Source organism: Triticum urartu, chromosome 4A (assembly GCF_056163025.1).
Source record: "Triticum urartu cultivar PI428250 chromosome 4A, HENAU_Tu73, whole genome shotgun sequence".
NCBI classification, from domain to species: domain Eukaryota; kingdom Viridiplantae; phylum Streptophyta; class Magnoliopsida; order Poales; family Poaceae; genus Triticum; species Triticum urartu.
In genome coordinates, this window is record NC_141876.1 from 324,803,821 (window position 1) to 324,823,989 (window position 20,169).

General features: G+C 42.6%; 1 protein-coding gene and 1 pseudogene across 1 annotated transcript; one reads left to right on the forward strand and one right to left on the reverse strand.

Moving 5' to 3' along the window:
• Positions 1 to 2,765: 2,765 nt before the first annotated feature.
• On the forward strand, positions 2,766 to 19,571 carry LOC125551243 (ABC transporter E family member 2). The gene is made up of 12 exons (XM_048714398.2): positions 2,766 to 3,076; positions 4,764 to 4,849; positions 4,941 to 5,038; positions 6,445 to 6,562; positions 6,684 to 6,773; positions 7,423 to 7,727; positions 7,822 to 8,017; positions 8,094 to 8,276; positions 9,008 to 9,277; positions 9,938 to 10,183; positions 19,052 to 19,189; positions 19,278 to 19,571. Exons 1-11 carry the CDS (start codon positions 2,974 to 2,976, stop codon positions 19,169 to 19,171), a joined length of 1,815 nt encoding a protein of 604 aa, XP_048570355.1. The 5' UTR covers positions 2,766 to 2,973; the 3' UTR covers positions 19,172 to 19,189; positions 19,278 to 19,571.
• Positions 11,359 to 14,287, reverse strand: LOC147975732 (uncharacterized; annotated as a pseudogene).
• Positions 19,572 to 20,169: the final 598 nt, after the last annotated feature.

The following is a 20,169-nucleotide window of genomic DNA, read 5'->3' on the forward strand; positions in this document are numbered from 1 at the left end:
CTGTTAGTACTTTCAGTAGCTTTGCTTTAGTTTGGTGGAGTGAATATTGTCAGTTAAACCCTGATTTTATACCTACTACTTGGGATGATTTAAAACTTCTCACGAGAGATATATTCGTTGATGTTTATTATACTCGTGGCATGATTAAAAAATAACAACATTTAAAACAAGGCACGGATACCGTAACAAAATATTATAATGATTTACAAACTACTTTGTTGCACTCATTTCTAGAAGAGAGTAAAGAAGATTTTATGGATGGATTTTGGGGAGGATTAAACCGTGATATTCAAGAGATACTAATTCATGAAGAGTGTTATCCTACGGACCATTTGTTTCGTCTTGCTTGCAATGCTGAACAGGAAATAAAACGACGTGTTGCCCACAAGGAGAACAAGCGCATGGTGCACATTTCAAGAGTTGATACGATTGTTGCTTCAACTACTATGCATACTATGACAACCACATCCGTTGTTGTGAGGACTACATCACCTCCACCATGTGACACATCACTATCGAGAGTGCCTACATCATCTCAGTTGATCATAAAAGACAAAGGTACTGATTTTCCACCCCCACATGAGTATGATGAATGTCTTGTCAATTTCAATGCACCATGTGATGACCTACCCACTACTTTGATCACATCACCTATTTTAGAGGATTATGTTGATGATTTGACTTTGCCATGTGATCAAACAAATGCAATATCAACAATATCGAGTGCACCAATTGAATTAACTGTTGATGCAAAAGAACCATGTGAATCAGGGAATAAATCAGATTTGGATCAAATACATTTGAAAATAATTTTGACAGTGTTTAATCATTTTGATATGACCTCTAATCTTGGTGATGATTCCGTGTCAAATGACCTGTTGCATGTTTGCTTATTTAAGCATGTTGTAGCATGTAAATTTAATGCAAGTAAGGTTTATTCATCATTGTTAGGATGGTTTAATGATATATATTGTCAATCTTTTGATATGAATAAGAGCTTCACTTATATGTACAAACTAAGTTGCAATATTTTCATGCCTTCTACTTCTTGTGATAATATTTTGGCTTTATATTCTATGAACTATGAAAGTTACTCATGTATCCATGTGCCATATGTTTAAAAATCAAGGGAAGTAAAAAATGGATGACATATACATATACAGCATATACACATTGTGTTTTTTGCTAGCCACATTTCAGATTAAGCAACACCGATGACGGCTTTGTTTTCAAGAAAGGGAGGATGATGAGGACATGACTACCTTGGATACGGCTAAAAATATTGCATACATGCATATTTGTGAGGTGATTTCTAATGCAAACTATGCAATAATTTATTTATGTTATCGAGGACAAAAATACTTCACAGACTTTTGTGACATGTCTAATTGCAGGTGTATAGAACTTTTGTACAATCCACATATGAAGATAAGGGAAAAAGAGAAGTTTAGGTGCTGTTCAAGAAGTCCTCTCACGCCACTTTTAGGCCAAGAGAAATTAGAGTCCAAGTCCCACACGTTCTGGACTCAGATTCGGACTACACAGACATACCCGACTCAAAACTTCAACATCTCTTTCATTCGGCCTCGGAATTGGGTGATTCTTTTTTCTTGGAAAATAGATTTCGTGCACTTTTCAACCCAATTGGATTCACCTTCATACTCGTCCGGAGCGTTGAGATATTGATGAAATAATCTGACGCTGCAGCAGAATCCGAGTCAAACTACAAGTCCAAAGGTGTTGCATCACCTTCACTTGGGCCCATGAGCCTTGTACGACCTAGGTTTAGTTTTAGTCTGCCTTGAGATGTCCTCCCACCTCCTTGGCCGCCACCCCTTGCTTCTATATATGTAGATCCATCTAATAGCTTTTTGCTTGCGATTTGTTTAGTTAAAAGTTAGCCATTGCAACTTCGTATACTTCATTTGTGTCTAAGGACCAGACCAAGACCGCTTTCAGATTCCCACCTTGATCAATAAAAGCTTTCCTCTTATATTCGCAATATCCAGATTGCAGTCTCAGTTTCTTGCTTGTTCTCTCGTTTGCTTGCGGGAAATAGACCCTTGTGGGCAGGTTGATCGTGCTCCGGCGTGGTCAATAACCTCTCGGAGTTGGTTTAGTGATTGCTAAAGCGCGACGTCCTCACACGTTCGTAGTCGAATCGTCAAAGTCTACTCCACCAAAAACGATAGCCATCATCTCATCGAAAGACGGGACACCTTTGCCTCTATCAACTTGGCTCTTGAGGAGTTGGTGTAGTATTCATGGGACGACCGTAGGGTGCTCCGCACCAGGAGTTGCGCGAGGGCTCAACCGACAGCCATCACGTAGCCTTGCCGCCTACCCGAGCCACAACTAGGGTTAGTTATCCAGGGGTGTAGAGCAGCGGCTAGAGCGGTGAATCGGTAGAACGAGGCGAGGCAAAGGCCTGCCTACCGATGGTGGCGCCGGAGACGACCATGCTAGGAGGGATCGAAGGTGGTGGTGACGGCGATAACGGTCTGTGGAAAGAGAGAGAGAGGGAGTCAGGAGAGCGAGAGGAGAAAGGGGGTCATGGAAGTCGTGCGGGGATGGATCAAGGCATAGTGATTGGGCTGTGCAAGTGCAAAAGACGAAAATACCTCTGGACCGGCACAAAATTGCATGGCGCTACCGCAGAGTTCCATGGCGCGATCCAATCCATTCACCTCTTGATCTGACGGTCACCGCTGAGGCCTCAATCTCCGGCACGAATCTATAATTGAGATGCCGAATTTGAGGGTCCGGCTGGAGGACTCGAGCCTAGGGTTTTTTGGTTGGTCTGCCCACCGGCGCGCGTACGACAACACTTCCATAGCCAAAGCCAAAGTGATATACCCTTCTCCCCGCCGCCACTTCCACGCCTAACTCTAGTGCCGCCGCCAGTGGTAGCGCTCTGCCCCCTCCAGCGGAAATCTCTTTGGACGGGGCGGCGAATACGGAGAGTCGCCGCAGATGGCGGACCGTTTGACCCGTATCGCGATCGTGAGCGAGGATAAGTGCAAGCCCAAGAAGTGCCGCCAGGAGTGCAAGAAGAGCTGCCCCGTTGTCAAGACCGGTAATTCGCCTCTCTCTCCACACTCGCGGGTCTGATCGATGTGGGCTTACGATTTGTCTGCCGGTGCTATTGGCGAATCAAAGCGTAGATCCCAGTGGTTTCCCATTTCCACGGGGCAATCTGTTTATATGATGATTCTGATTTCAAGCTGACTGGTGTGTGCCTTGTACTAGCAGGATCTGGGGAATTGGATCGCTTAACATGGTCACGTTTTTGTTTTGGCAGCTGTAGTATCGTTGCTACGAACTTGCTGAAGCGTTGTTACGTGCTTAAGATTTGATTCAGTTTCTCATACATGTTGCCATTTGTTTGTTATTGTAGTCTATGAACAAGGATCAGTGTCCACATTTATAGCGCTTATTGTGGCTGCACCAATTCTCCATTTCCCCTTTTGGTGCTTACAGTGTGTTTGGTTGAGGGGATTTAGTGTTAGGGAATGAGTGTTTTGGGGGTATTGAAACATATAATCCATTATTTGGCCGGTGGCAAGGGAGTTGAGGAGGAAAGGGGGAAAGGGAATTAAGGAGCCCAATTCCCAAAATTCGAACTAAGGCCCTGTTCGGATGCACTCCACTCCTTCAAATCTCTGACTCCACTCCCAGCTCCTTGACTGATGGCTCCTCCAATGAAAATCGAGAGTTGACAAGACGTTTGGCAACTGACTCCACTCCAAAGTCCATACACGATCGATCATAAGGGTGCAGGGGCCGTCGAGCTCCTCCACGTCGTCGCCGGCCGCCGCGTCACGGTCGCCGACGTCGTTCCTCCTGGCGTGGACGTCCTGTAGGTCCTCGAGGTCTTCTTCCCGCTCAACGACGCCGTCAACTATGACGGCCAGCAGCTCCCGCTCTTCACCGTGCAGGTCACGCAGCTCGCCGGCGGCGTCTTCGTCGGCGTCGTCTGCAACCACGCACTGGCCGACGGAACGGCCGCCTTCTGGGGATTCCTCAACGCGCTGGTCGAGATCACGCACGTCAGCCTGGCGCCTCCGGAAGCTCCAGCATCGCGCCAAAGGCTTGTTCCAGCGCTGGTCGCCCGACGGCGGCATGGCGCCGGCGGCGATCATGCTGCCATGCCCGGACCTGTCAAAGCTCATCCAGAGGCCGGCACGGACGCCGCTGCGCGGGCGCGTGCTGCACTTCTCGGCGGAGTCACTGGCGGCACTCCAGGAACAGGCCGGGGACGCGGCGGGCGCGGCCGCCTGAGCTCGCTGATGTGGTGTGGCGCACACGGACGCGGCCTTCCGGGAGCACGTCGTGGCGTGGACGGCGAGCCCGCCAGGAACAACGCTAATGGGTGGCGCCGAATCGCTGTGAGAGAGAAAGAAATTGGATCGAGCTGGCACAGGGAGTCGCCCGCGGAGCTCGGTATTAGCCACTCCGCCGGATTGAACTGCATCCAGCTCCGCTCCACTCCGTCTACTCCGAGGAGCGGTAGCGTTCGACGCCACTCCGCCCGCTCCAGGAGCGGAGTGCATCCGAACAGGCTCTAAATCTCACCTCACACCAAACGTGGGTTTTAGAGTAATAATCAATTTCCCAAGCCTAATCCCCCAACAAACTCCCACATCTAAACTCCCATCCCCTTTCCCTAACATTACCAAGCACGTTGATGTGTTATGCATGCTAGAGGGTTTCCTAGCTAAAGTGCTGCTGTGGTTATGACAATTAACTGTCTTATTGTACAGGAAAGCTTTGCATTGAAGTTAGTCCAGCGGCCAAACTTGCATTCATTTCTGAAGAGCTGTGTATTGGTTGTGGTATTTGTGTTAAGGTATGCTTGTCATTTAATACTGCAATTAAGATGTATGATTTTTCATAGTGTTACTATAATCTTCTCACTTCTGCTGTAATACTTGATGCAGAAATGCCCTTTTGATGCCATTGAAATCATCAATCTTCCAAAAGATTTGGAGAAAGATACTACCCATCGCTATGGACCGAATACCTTCAAATTGCACAGGTACTTTTTTAATCAAAGAGCCTCGTGCTGCGGTTGGATGTCGGTATTAAAGGCCTCCGTATTGAATTGGTTTCAATACCAATTCAGTGGGGAAACTGTAATGGACATGAATACTATTTCGCTTGTTTCGATGCTCATGGAATTGGCTCATGGAATCCCAGTGAGGTTTCAATACCAAATCTTGTTTGGATGGCAAACTATGGAATTGCATAGTGCCTTGTTCTATATGTATCAAATCGAAATTTGTACAATTTGTGGCTATAATTTCCACACATAATTATAGTTCCACACATAATTAAGAATCATAAGTTCCACACAAAATTAAGAATCAATCCACCCGTCAAAGCAGAATCATAAGTTCCACACATAATATCAAAATTTGTACAATATGTCTCTTATGAAAAGCAACCAGCCAAAGCAGAGCCATAAGTTCCAAACATAATTAAGAATCAATCCACCCATCAAAATTTAACAATCAATCCTTCTGTTACTAATCTCATCTAGCAATACGGTGAAGAGAAACTAAATTTGGACTGGATGATTATATGAAACAAACAAAATTTCCTGCAGTGTCATAAGAGAGCAAGCACCATGAAATCTGTTCCTGCAGTTGACACTTGACAGTACATGGCTGGGTAATGTGCATTCGACCACCAACTGATGAATTAGTGAATTAGTAACGACTGAAGAGATAGCCAGATTGAAAGGACGTGAGCAATATTGCAATATTTTTATTTTGGCAACTCGTAACCAGCAGCAAAGAAGAAACAAACAAGGGACGAATCGCGAGAGATTGGATGGTTACCAATGCGTGCAGGTGGGGATGGAGGTGGTGACGGCGGGATCGGCAGCGCCGCCGGCGGCGGCGGCCATGGCTTGCTAGTCCTGACGGATGGCCACTGCAACTCCATGACGAGATCCGAGCCGGAGGGGGAGATGAGGCATCCATTGGAGGAGGGGGATGAGCTGAGGTGGCGGGGATTCAGGTGCCGGAGGGCCGGCGAGGACTGGCCACCGCCGTCGGAGGGCTTCCCCGCTGTCGGGGTCCTCTCAGGTCACGCGGGGGGCCGCTGTTTCCTTGGTCAAGCGAGGGAAGAAATAAAAATTGAATCGTTATTTTTTGTGGGATGGACGATGTCCAACCAAATCAGAGGGGTTGAGCTCGGAAACGTTGGGAGGGCTAGCGATTTCGGTGCTGTATTCATTTTATTTCAGACTGCTGTTTCCATGTGCATGCCAAACAGCTGAATTGGAAATTCGGGAATACCAAATCCAATTCAGGGCCTCATTACAGACATCCAAACGCAGCGTTGTTGTATGGATGTGTATTGTTTTTTGGTATTTGTGTGTTATTTAATCTGGGTTGAGGCTGCCCTTTCGAAGAAGTAATAATTTAGAGTTTGCAGGTTGCCTGTTCCAAGACCTGGTCAAGTTTTGGGTCTTGTTGGAACCAATGGAATTGGGAAGTCAACAGCACTTAAAGTCTTAGCTGGCAAGCTGAAGCCCAATCTGGGACGATTCAAAGTATGTTCAGTATCTCTTCTCTGATTCCTGTCTGATGGTTGGTTTCAACTGGTTTCTTAGATTGGGGGAGCCCCTTAACTCCCTGCACAACAGATGGTTATTCATAGATCTTCTCTTGCAGAATCCACCTGACTGGCAAGAGATCCTTACATATTTCCGTGGGTCTGAACTTCAGAACTATTTTACGCGCATATTGGAGGATAACCTGAAGGTTCTACTTTTTACTTATCGTCCTTGTAATTCATGCAGGGCTTGTTAATACGTGTTTTCAACAAGCTCTTGATATCCAGCTTATAATCACTTTCCACGTGTGCTAAGAATTTTTTTGTAATGCATCTGAATAGTTTGACTATACACATATAGATAGTCTGAGATTATTCAAGTCTTGGGGTTGTCACCATATTGTAGTTACTGACATACCAAATACTCCTTACGTCCGAGTTTATTGGTCTGGATGCCCAGTTCTATAGGACCAAGGGACTCAGCCATCTTAATTGCATAGTCCTTTGATCTCTCCCCCAAGTCTGCATGCGGTCGCTCTCCTGCTTGCGTGCCCCAGTCAATAGCATGCATGCAGCAGCAGCAGCCTATTTCTCTCCCCTAGCTTGCATGTGTATGCATGTCCAATCATCACATGGGACTAGCAACAGATCACCAGAGAAACACAGCGCTATAAAAGCAAATGGCTTAACAAATATGGACGCCGTATGGTGCGCCGGCCCTTCAATCCTGGACGGAGGAAGTACCTAGTACTCAGACATTTTTGAATAGGCTGTTCCAGTGTATGATTTTGCATCTGTCTTATGCTGTTGAACGCTTCTGATACTGTGCATTCTATCTCTGCCCCCCATATTCTATAGGCAATCATCAAGCCACAGTATGTCGACCATATTCCAAAAGCTGTTCAAGGAAATGTAGGGCAAGTACTTGAGCAGAAAGATGAGCGGGATATGAAAAATGAGCTGTGCGTTGACCTTGAATTGAACCAAGTTATTGACAGAAATGTAGGAGATCTGTCTGGTGGCGAGCTTCAGAGATTTGCAATAGCAGTTGTTGCTGTACAAAGTGCAGAAATTTACATGTTTGATGAGCCATCAAGTTATTTGGACGTTAAACAGAGGCTTAAGGCTGCCCGAGTCATTAGGTCTTTGCTTAGATCAAACAGGTAATGCATCATTTGTTATCCTAATTATCTTTTGGATCTTTTGACTAAAAGCTTCAAGAAATTTGTTATGAAGTGTTCTCTGATTTGTTTTCAGCTATGTCATTGTTGTCGAACATGACTTGAGTGTCTTAGATTACTTGTCCGACTTTATTTGCTGCTTATATGGGAAGCCAGGTGCTTACGGTGTAGTTACGTTACCATTTTCTGTCCGAGAAGGTATCAATATTTTCCTGGCTGGATTTGTTCCAACAGAAAACCTTCGGTTTCGAGATGAATCTCTTACATTTAAGGTAACATTGGCTCATAGGATTTGAAATACTTGTTCAGTTATGAAACCTTTGTCTTATTTTAGTATGGTCCTGTTAGATTGCGGAGACCCAGGAAAGCGCAGAGGAAGTTGCTACGTACCAGCGGTACAAGTACCCTACCATGAGCAAAACACAGGGAAATTTCAAGCTCTCTGTTGTTGAGGGTGAATTCACTGATTCTCAGATTGTTGTGATGCTTGGTGAGAACGGCACAGGGAAAACTACATTCATCAGAATGCTGGTACATCTTTCTCTCTCTCCCCTCCCTCCGCCCTACTTCCCTCTCTCACCTTATTCTTATCTTGCAAACCTTGTAAGTAGTGCTAGTATTTGAAATGATATGAGAACCTTTGGCTCTTTAGTTTCTTACCATTACGGACACTGAGCTTGACACTATATAGAAAAAATCACGACTATCCATTTCAAGGTTGAAATTTCAACAAGTGCAGAATATGTCTAGTTTTTTCTTTGCCACTATTAAAACTTGTGTTAACTCCCTAGTAGTGTAGTACTCTGAAAGTCAACTAAGTACTACCGAATCAAGATTCCTATTGGATATTGTTAACACAATTTAGTTTGGTGGTGCTTCAAACCCAATGTATACAATTTAGTATGTTGCTGTTCTCAAGGGGCGCAGTATTTTGCCTACCCCAACTTGTTTGGGACTAAAAGGCTTTGTTGTTGCTGTTTGAAAATGTTCATCTAAGATGAATGCAGTTTACTCTTCTCTATAAAGCGGGGTGCAACATTTAATCTATTGATATCGGCTATTTAAAGGTGTGAATTTTACCTTAAGAAATCGAGGATACCCTGTCTTTCTGATGGTACTGTATTGTATACTTATGATTTTATAAGAAATTTACTGTTACATGGCTCAAATCATGTGAAGCTTATCTGGCTAAAATAGTACATGATGTAATTTACTGAATTGATGAAGCAGTTGCATCATACTTTCTTGTTGTGACTGGACAGGCCGGGTTGTTGAAGCCAGATACCATGGAAGGAACCGAGGTTGAAATTCCTGAATTCAATGTGTCCTACAAGCCTCAAAAGATCAGCCCAAAATTCCAGCATCCAGTGAGGCACTTGCTTCATTCGAAAATACGCGATTCATATACTCATCCTCAGTTTGTATCTGATGTTATGAAACCACTACAAATTGAGCAACTCATGGACCAGGAAGTTATTAATTTATCAGGTGGAGAGCTCCAGAGAGTAGCATTATGTTTGTGCCTTGGAAAGGTATTTTCTTCTTCCACTTCAAACTTTGTACGGGATAAAGCAATTCTTTTTTGCATCATATGGTTTTGAACTTCTGAAGGCTTCTCATCTTGTATTGTTTTTAAATGTTCAATATACTAAATGTATATTTTCCATTTAGTTTTTTAAGACTCCTTTCTCGCTCTGCTTTTATGGTTGAGTAAGATTTTGGATATTGTATCAAGCACAAAGATAATATATGGTCCATAATCTATTTGTGATGCTTCACCCTGCTTTAGTGTGATCTTTAGCATGTCTAAATATCAACACAGTCCTTGGCTCATGTGTGAAAACGATTTTCCTAAACGGTACTCCTTCCACCCCATAATATAGTCCACATTGGTTTTACCAAAAGTCAGGCTTCGCAAACTTTGACCATGTTTATAAGGAAAGCCATCTATATCTACAATATCAAATGTATACCATATGCAATTTATACTTCATGATGAATCCAATGGTGTTGAATTGGCATTCTAGATGTTGATAAATTTCAATTTTTCTATAAACTTGGTCAAGGTTTACAAGATTTGACTTGGAAAAAATCTAATATGTACTATATTTTGTGACGGAGGGAGTAATATTTAATGGGGCCAAGAACATACGTCCTGTCAGCTTATTGATACCAACTTTGTGGCTGTTCAGCCTGCAGATATTTATTTAATTGATGAGCCAAGTGCATATCTCGATTCAGAGCAGCGTATTGTTGCCTCGAAGGTTATCAAAAGATTCATCCTTCATGCAAAGAAAACTGCATTTATTGTGGAGCATGATTTCATTATGGCAACCTACTTAGCGGACAAGGTTATTGTTTATGAGGGACTTGCTTCTATTGACTGTACTGCCAATGCACCACAGTCTTTGGTATCTGGGATGAATAAATTCTTATCGGTAAGTGCAGGGTAATAAATATTTACAAGATACTCCCTGCTTATATTTCTTCACAGAGGGAGTACTATACTTCCTCCGTCTCGGTTTATTAGCCCTCCTCGTATTTTGGGTCAACCTTTGACCATAGGTTTGACTGCAAAATAGAAATGATATGCCATAAAAAATATAGTTGGATTCCTAGTGGAAACTAGTCTGTTTGTGTACCTCGCTGGTAGATTTTGTGTTGATTTTCATATTTTGCATAAAATTGTACTTGTCTAACCTCCTATTCAGTCATGGAAGTTTATATTTACATCTTCTCTTGTCTTTATCAACATGTATGCGTAACGAATAAATATGCAGGTGTTAGGTAGTTTCTGGAGGCCATTATTTGGGTTTTAATATATTGTATCATAGTTACCTCTATAAGCTTGATTTAGGAACAATATATAGAGCCACAAAAGTGTATAGAAAAACAGCAGCAAACTTTTCAAAATATATGTTCACCTACTCCATATCATAGACTTCCATGTACAGCAACACATAAATGTGAGCTGCAGCATTTAAGCATATTTGTGCACATCAAGGCTAAACTCGTAAAAATCATGGCACAATATTAAACAGAGTTTACAAACTATACTATTACCTAAACGCTTTGAAGGAGCAACAAATAATGCAGCCCATAGGAAAAATGCTCATAATTCTAAAAGTGTTCCAGAACTGAAACCCCCCAAGTGCCACATCTTGACCTGCGTTTGGATATGATGTATACATATACACATGGATCACATAATTTTGTTTACAATGAAAATGTAATAGTTGAATGCGCATCACAACTTGTGGTAGTTGAATGAACCTCCTGTAACTTGTGTTGGATCCAGATCGCAAAGAGGCGGTTGCACATGGAAAAATGACTTCGTTGAGCAAAACCTATATTGATTATCTTCTCCGCCACCATATTAAATCATCAACTAGGAGAACATTTTAGCAGCATTTCAATTACATTGGCATCAAAATCTTATAACTCAATAATTACACTTAGCAAAAATCAAGAATAAATGCCATGATTTCACCTGCCGTGTTTCATTTTGCATAGTGATAGAAGAAACTCAACAATGAACATTGTCAGTCGTTTGCATTAAATTAAACAACATCATACGATAGCAAATTCCCCATTCACATCACGAATTTCCCCTTCAGAATTCAGACCTAAGGGTAGCATGTTCCTGATTTAAAAGAAACAAGTGTGACTAAATCAGAAAGAGCACACTACAAAGTAAATAGTCATGATGTGAATGGGTCGATGTTACCCATTGGGACATTGGTCCGGCCCTGCCCATAACAAAGCCGATGGGTCTTGTGGGCCGACTTCATAAGAAAATTGGGCCAGGGGAGCCGGTCATCACCGGTCCACCGGGACAAACGGGTCTACCCTAATTTAGTTGCCCAAGGCTGTAGTCTGCCGTTATGATGCACATGCCTTTGTTAGGTTGTTACCCTTGTGCTTGTATGAAAATTTCAAACTAATGACCCAAGACCACTTTTGTTTCAGAGTTACAAAATGCTACCGTATGGTGCAAACGGTTCGTGGTAGAAATAGAAACGAAGGTGCATATATTCTTTTTTTCATTGAACAAATAAATTCTAAATATCTTAACTTACTAAAAATTCCTACAGCTAAATGATGCTAGTTGAAACAAGTTGTTGTGTAAATGCTCTTTGCTTTTGTACATTATACTATTAAAATGGGATGGACATGAGGCAACTTGGTATTGGACCATTGGGTCGGCTCTATGTCCCTGAAGAGAATAGAGGGGCCTGCAGGGACCAGGTCTGGGCCGGAGCGGTCTGGCCCATTCCCATCCTGAGTAAATAGTACAACTAACTTTGAACCATGTGCATATCTAATTGTGCTATATAAAACTGAAAAAGATAGAATAGGTACAGTCCAGGGAAATCCATTCTTACCTATGAGAGTTGTTACCGTGTTTTCTGAAACATAAGAAGCTTGCATGCATGCGCCGAAAAGAGCAGTTACGGCAAGCCAGACCTGTAAGAGAGAAACTTCCTTCAGCATCCCATAGATGTGCACAACCTGCAAAACAAAGAAGAAATACTTTGCATCTCCAACAGTCCAAGTCCAGCATAGTTCTAAGGGCCCTGTAGATGAAAATCTGAAAAAACAAACATGACAGAGCAGCTTGCACAGGAAAAGAAGCTAATAGTGAGGAGACCAAATACTAATAGCAGTGCACAGTATGTAGTTTAACACCTGGAATTTGAAATTTTGATAGGAGAGGCACAACATGGCAAGATCTAGGAGAATGGGTTCGAGCAAAGCAACAAACTTGAGTATTACCAGTGGATCTAAAAACCTGTTGAGCAAGATTATGTGCAATACCATTAATCTCTCTAGAAATATGAAACACCTTCGGGTGCAAGGAAGCAGTTTGCTTGAGAAAAATGGCCAGATCCTTTCTAATGTTCCAAGGAATAGAGCAGTCCAAGGTGTTTCTCAGAGCAGCATACTTGGCAAGAGAAAGACAATCAGTCAAAAAAATTGGATGAACAACATTAAGCTGAGAGGCTATATAAGCAGCAGAAGAAAGAGCAATGGCTTCAGCTTGTAAAGGAGTGGAAGTAGATGTTGCCGAGGCCTGAATCTGAACATTGATTTCTCCTTGAGCAAATGGAATTGAGATGTAAATTCCAACACCTGTGGCAACTTCATCTGGTGGAAGACCAGGGACTTTCTTTGTTCTGAAAGCTGCATCAGAATTTTTTTTCGCTCCGACAATTAACAAATCAGACTTGAGCGTGGTACCTTGCAAAGGAAGCTGATTGTTAGCAAGATGATGTTGAATCTGTTGTTGCTTATTAGAAAGACTTGAAAGAACATCATCCGAGTCCAAATTCAAAGCAACCGCTGCAATGTTAACTTGATAAGGAAGAGCTTTCTTTCAATCAAAAAGAAAATCATTGCGAGCTTTCCAAAGGCACCACAGAAAATTAAGAATATTTGGAATAGAACCATGTGGATGCCTCATCTGAATGAGGGATGTAAGCACTGAATGCATCGTAGAATGTCCTTGAAGCAAAACATCCGCTTTAAGAAACCAAGGAGAGGAGAACCAGGCTGCACGAGCAAAGTGGCAAAGAAAAAAGAGATGAAACTCATCCTCTTGCTGACCACATCGGCAACACATCTGAGAAATGTGAATTGAGAAACGACCAGCACGCAATCCCGTAGGCAAAGCATTTCTCAGAAGTCTCCAGGCAAAAGTTTGCACCCTAGGGAGAATGTTTTTTTGTTTCCAAAACAATTTAAGAAGATCTTTTAATACCGAAGGAACAACACTAGGGGCATGTCTAGGATTAGAATGGATTTCTTGGAAACACAGTTTGTAAGCAGATTTGGACGAACAAATGCCATTAGGAGTAAGATCCCAACAAAGCAAATCTGGAACATCATCATCAACAATATCAGTTTGAACAATAGCAGAAGCCATGGGTTGTTGGAAAAGCGAGAAAATAAGAGCATGATTCCAAATCTTTTCCTGGAAGCCAAAGATCTTTAACCAAAGCAGGATACAGAAAACCAGATTGTTGTGGTATAAGGTGATCATGGATTGAACTCCAATTAGTACACCAAGGCATGCTCCAAATGGAAATGTTACCTTGCATAATTTGATAAAAACAATGAGTTCTAAGCTTGGGTAACATTTTTAGAATAGAAGCCCAAAAGGCAGACTTTGGAGGAGTAGCAGTGGCTGTCCAAATGGAAGCAGCTAGGAAATATTTCGCTTTGAGCACAAGATACAAATGAGAAGAGTGAGATTTAGCTAACCTCCAAGCAGCTGCTAGAAGAAGACTTTCGTTGATGGCCTTTAAATTCCTTATGCCCAGACCTCCTTCATCTTTAGAATTGCAAATGTCTTTCCATGCCCTAAGACAAAGGTTCTTTGTAGAGTCATTTTCTCTAATACCTGTCCACCAGAAATTTCTAATAATAGCCGTAAGTTTAGCAATGAATTTCTTCGTGAACAAGATATTAGCCATATAATAAACAGGGATGGCCGAAAAAACAGAACGAATCAACTCAAGACGGGCAGCATGAGAAAGCATGTTGGCTTTATAGGAAGGCAACTTATTCAAGAATTTATCGAGAACAAAGTTATAGGCAACAACCCTGTTTTTAGCAGGAAGAACCAGCGGGTGACCAAGATGGGTAAAATTAGCATCCAAGGAAGAAACAGGGAAAATTTGCTTAATATCTTGCACAATATTAGAAGGAACATAAGTGCTGAAAAGAATGGCAGATTTGGTCCAGTTTGGAATTTGTCCAGAAATAGCACAAAATTGATGAATCAGATTAGCCATAGTGGTAGCCTCCTGAAGAGTGGCCTGTCCACAAACCAACAAGTCATCTGCAAAAAGAATAGAGTGAATGGAGGGGCAGTTTGGTCCAAGGGAAATGCCCTGAAGATGATGAGCTGCAAGAGCCTCATTAAGAGCAATGGACAATTCATTAATAGCAAGGACAAATAAATAAGGAGACATAGGACAACCTTGTCGAATACCCCGAGAATTTTTAAACTTATGAGATGGCTGACCATTAATAACAACAGAAAACGTGGGCGAAGAGATGCATGCATGAACTAAATTTATAAAATGACTATGCAGCCCTTTATGTGTAAGCGCAGAAACAATGAAACTCCATTCAAGATGATCGAACGCTTTAGCAAGATCAATTTTAAGCATGAAAGCATTATGTTTCCAAGATTTCAAAGAGAAAGAGTGAGTAATTTCTTGGGCAATAATGATGTTGTCACTAATTCTTCTACCTTCAATAAAAGCTTGCTGAGCTGGATCTATGTAATTAGGAAGGTGAGGTTTAATCCTGTTAGCAAGCGACTTTGCAATAATTTTGTAAACAACATTGCAAAGACTTATAGGACGATAGTCCATAGGGACTTGGGGAACCAATTTCTTTGGAATGAGAGCAATATTTGTATCATTAATGTGAGGAGGCAAAACAGCAGTATGATACAAATTGACCACAAGCTGAGTAACCTCATACCCTATCCAATCCCAAGCAGCCAAGTAAAATTCAACATTGAAACCATCAGGCCCTGAAGAAGCATTTAACTTCATGTCTTTAAGAATGTGCAAAACCTCATGTTTGTTAGGAAGAGAATAAGTTGGATCCAAAGTATCATTAGGCCATTGAGTGAACTCATGAGGTCTATCAGCATTATTATTAGAAGAGGAGAAAATATATCGAAAATAATTGACAAACGGATTAGTGATAGCCGTAGGTTTGAAATGCAGCATGTTGTTCTCATCCTTAATAGAACAAATAGTATTACGCTTCCTACGTTTAACAACAGCCTGGTGGAAAAACTTAGTATTACGGTCTCCAGCCCCAGCCCAATTTTTCTTGCTGCGTTGCTTGTAAAAATGATTAAGGGCTAGTTCTTTTGGCGGCTTAAAAAATAAGCCGCCTCCTCCCTAGCTTTTGTCATAAGTCCCCTTCCTTATTTATTGGGGCTTCTGAACTAGTTATGGGATTACTAATCTAGAAGCCTCCATGAATTTTGGGAGCGGCTTATTTTTTAAGCTGGGGAGAGGCAGCTTATTTTTTAAGCCGCCCAAAAGAACTGACCCTAAGCTTGGAAATAGTCTGCTCATACCTGACCGTGAGAGCACCTTCAAGAGCATGGTCCTGCTGTTGAGATGGTAGTTGTTGCAGCTGATTGATCTGTTCTTCTAGATTCAAAAGATCACTTTGTAGTGACTTCTTTTTCCTGCACCACACTTTAAGTGAACCTGCCAAAGAAGAAGTCTTGGCTGCAAAAGAAGTAAGAGAACAATTGTTCCAGGCAGATTTAGCAAAATTGGCAAAATCCTTTTCCATCAGCCACCAATTCTCAAATTTAAAAACTTGTCTGGGTTTAACAAAGTTCCCCTCTGTCGACATTAAAATGGGAGCATGATCACTAAGAATAATAGGCAGATTAAGAACTTTAGTATTAGGGTAGTGCATGCACCACTCTGCATTGACCAAACAACGATCAAGACGACGATAAATGGGTTTAGAAGTGTGCTGATTGCCATGCCAAGTATACGCCGGACCACTAAAACCTATGTCAAAAAACCCACAATTTTTAACAAGAGAACGAAAAGCATTCATACGAAAGTAATTCACAGTGCCATTACATCCATCTGTATCATACAAGATGTCATTGAGATCTCTCATACAGATCATGGGCATACCCAGATTATCATACACAAAAGTGGAAATTTGACTCCAAATGGCACTAGTCTGCCTATGATATGGGTCACCATACATACAAATCAAGCAAAATTGGACCCCAGAAGCTAGATGGACTACATTAGCTAATATATAGTGGAAGGAAGCACTATGAACAGTGACTTTGAGTTCATCACCCCACATGAGCCAAAGCCATCAAACCTATTAACAAGATCGACAGAATGGACTTTGGAAGATTTAATTTCTGAGACAAATGTTACCTGAGCTTTCGTGGAGCGAATCAAGTTGGCCAAGAAGAGCATACGATCATTGCCGAGGCCCCGGCCCATACCTCGGCAATTCCAAGCTATGGCCCTCGTGACGCCTGAGTTAGGGCCGCGTGCCACTGCGTAAGAAAAATATTGAGTCATGCTCGAGTCCACCTGACCACCTAAGTCCGCCTCCTGCTCCTCCTTTTCCTCGACAATTCCATTCTATCAGCTTCATCTCCCTTGATACTCAGCCTGTGGATGTTCGCAGCCGCTGCAAAGCAGAGCCCCCAACGCCACCAAAAAGCAGAAACCCCAAACACGCCACAAGAAAGCAGAGCAACCGGGAGATGAGACTTCCGCACATGAGCTCATCGGATCAAGACACCGGCAAAACTATAGTGATTAGCAGGAGGACTAAGAGAATCAAAAGCTACAGAGGCGGCTCGCAGCAGATCTGACGGATTAGCGATTAACACAAGACACAACCGATGGAAGACTGCGTGAGGCAACCGAACAAGAGGAATAAATACCTAGGATCAGGATAAATAGGGAATCTGCACGCTTGAGAAGATCCCCACAAAAGCACAGAAAATTGGATTTGATCTAAACCGGGAGACAAAAATCAATCTTGACCTCTTCCTCTACGAACTGTGGAGAGGAACAGAGAACAGATGATTTTTCAGATCTGGATGGACCAAGAGGATTGGAGAAGAAAGAACAGAGAAGAGTTGGGAATCAGAAAAGGAAGAAAGAACAAAGAAGAATCAAGAACAAGAATCAGGAGGAAGAGGACGGCAAGTCGCCAATCACCGGCATATCGCCAAGTCGCCAACCCGGACACGGCTCTCCACATAAGTGAAAATACTCTAGCTGATCTTCTAACTTTCTTGGTGCAGTACATGAGTCACCTCTATATTCCTTAACCTGCACCAAGTTGCCATGACCATTAACCATGGAATACTTATACTGATTCACGTATTTTTATTTGCAAGGTGGTACTACTTGATATTCTGCCAATACCCGTCAATACTTGTTAGCTAACAAAAACTGCGGCAGCGAGCCACAAACTTCATCTATCTGCCAAACTGTCCACATATGTTTAAGAAAAAAAATGTTAGGTATAGATCTTTCAAAGAATGAAAAAGTAATGATACCTTTTTGTTGTCCGACCGAAATAAGCACCGGTGAAACGACCTGCTGCCAAGGGTTGTGCATGTCCGTCCTGGTGGCTATTGCTGCACTGCTGATGAGTTCTTGGCCGCGTGTTGGCCACCGCTGGGTTGGTGTGCCCTGTGTCGATTTGTGCGGCGGTAAGCGCTGATGCTGAGCAGCCTGCAACTGTCAGGAGGCGCTGCTTCCACCTTATCTCCCCGCTGGCTGGTGTGGCTCCAATGGAGAAACAGCGCGAGGCAACAACAACAGATGGTGCGGCTGTGCGGATCTTGCGAACTGTGGGGCTTCGTCCGTCGAGGACAGGGACAACGACCGGAGTGGTGATCGGCGACCGGTCTCCTGGATGGCTAGACAGCGCGCGGACACGGCTTCGGCGGGTGATCAGGTGCTGGGATGGAGAGGCGGCACAGCGGCGCGCAGCAACTTGGCCCCCGACGGTGTGTGCATGGATGGATGCCAAAGCTAAATTTCCCACGCAATTCACGCACAGATCAACAACAGTAGGTGTGGAGGATAACGACGGAAGTGGTGAATGATGGCCGGGATGGTACTCGAGCGATGGGGAGGAGGGCTTTTATAGGCCTTACGGTGCATGAGCGGCGACACAGCGTTGATGTTGTTGTGGTGGGCGGCGGTGTTTGACGGGTCTCTTGTAGAGAGCACTCGACACGTCGAGAACCGAGCTATAAATAATTAAATATCTGATTCTATGGCGGTTGATTGCTCGTAGCAAAACCTACCCAGAAATTGTACCCCCTCTACTGCCCAGAATTACATGTATCTTCTATATAGATTAGGAAGAGGCTGGAAAAAACTCAAAAAAAAAGAGGAGAAAAAGGATTCCTACAGGATGTAGGGTCTTATTACTTACAAGTTTCTAATGATACTACTTTTGCTACATAAAAAAAGGAGAAAAAAGGATTCCTAGGTGGAGTATTTTATTATTTAAATGTATGGTCAAAATTTGAAATAAAAATACTTGTGGGATAATAAACCAGAATGCAGGAAGTAGTAATCGAATCTTCCATCTCTGGTTGAGTTGTAGGCATGCAGCTTTCTGTAAGATTAACTTTCAGTAGGATTCTCCAATTCTAGATTTGCATATGCAAACATTAAAGTAGTGTTTTGTTTACAGACTCTTTGTTTTGGGGTGCTAATTTCCCTTTTGTTTTTGTTGTTGTTTTCTGATAGCATCTTGACATTACATTTAGAAGAGACCCGACCAACTACAGGCCACGAATCAACAAACTGGAATCTACTAAGGACAGAGAACAAAAGAATGCAGGGTCCTACTACTACCTAGATGACTAGTGAGAGGGGGCAGCACAGGTTGCTACAATTTGGTATTGGTTAATGGCTGCACGTATCTTATTCTTGATTGTTTAGTGAATTTGTTTCTTTTTGGGCTCCTGTGTAGATTCTTGTTGGACGTCAATAATGTTTTGAACCCTTCCGGATCATGCGCGAGGCTAACGAGAACTTGCCATGACGTGTGTCCATGAGACATGTGAATTGGCCACAGGAGTGAAGTGCATCGAGTGTGGTGCTTGGGTTTCAAAGAAGTGCATGTGTTGAAACTGTATTTTTTGTTGGTTTGAGCTGTGGGGAGAACGATTATCAGTTTTCTTGTATTTGCATTGCTGTATCATGGCTTTACCATCTCATATTGTTTTATCGTGAAATCTTATAATGCATATTCTTTTGGAGCTTATTATAGTCCTCTCAGTAGTTTATCCTCATTGTATTTTATGTCCTCTCACTAGTTGGTTCCGTTCCTTTTGAACTAGTCTTATGAAAGACGAAGTGTGGTGGGCAGTACACGCTATACATTTTATTTTTTTTGTTCACCTTAGAATTACATTTTTGCTAATTTTCAGCTTGTGTTCACCATAGAATTTTATTTTTGCTAATATCCACGTAGAATTTTATTTTTGCTAATTTCCAGTTGATTGATTTTAATTTGTTTTTAGTCAAAATTTTGGTTTGTTGGGTCTTGTCTTTGTCGGGTTTTCTAAAGAACTAGGCCCGTGTGGAGGGTCACTTCCCTCTTCGTCCTAGCCGGATGAGGGGGACAAGCAAGGAGAGGCATTCCTTGGGAAAGGTTAGGGACTGTGCTTGTCCCATGGGCGAGATTTTCCTTTTGATCCCGTGCACTACTCGTCCCTGATGTAACGAACTAGAACCTAGGATAATAGGATTCAAGATGGAATTGGGGGTTTGGGAATAATCTCAGAGTGAAGCTTGCTATAGAAGAGTTCAGTTCATACATGATCAACAAAGCAATACGACGTGTACTCTCTACTTAAGAA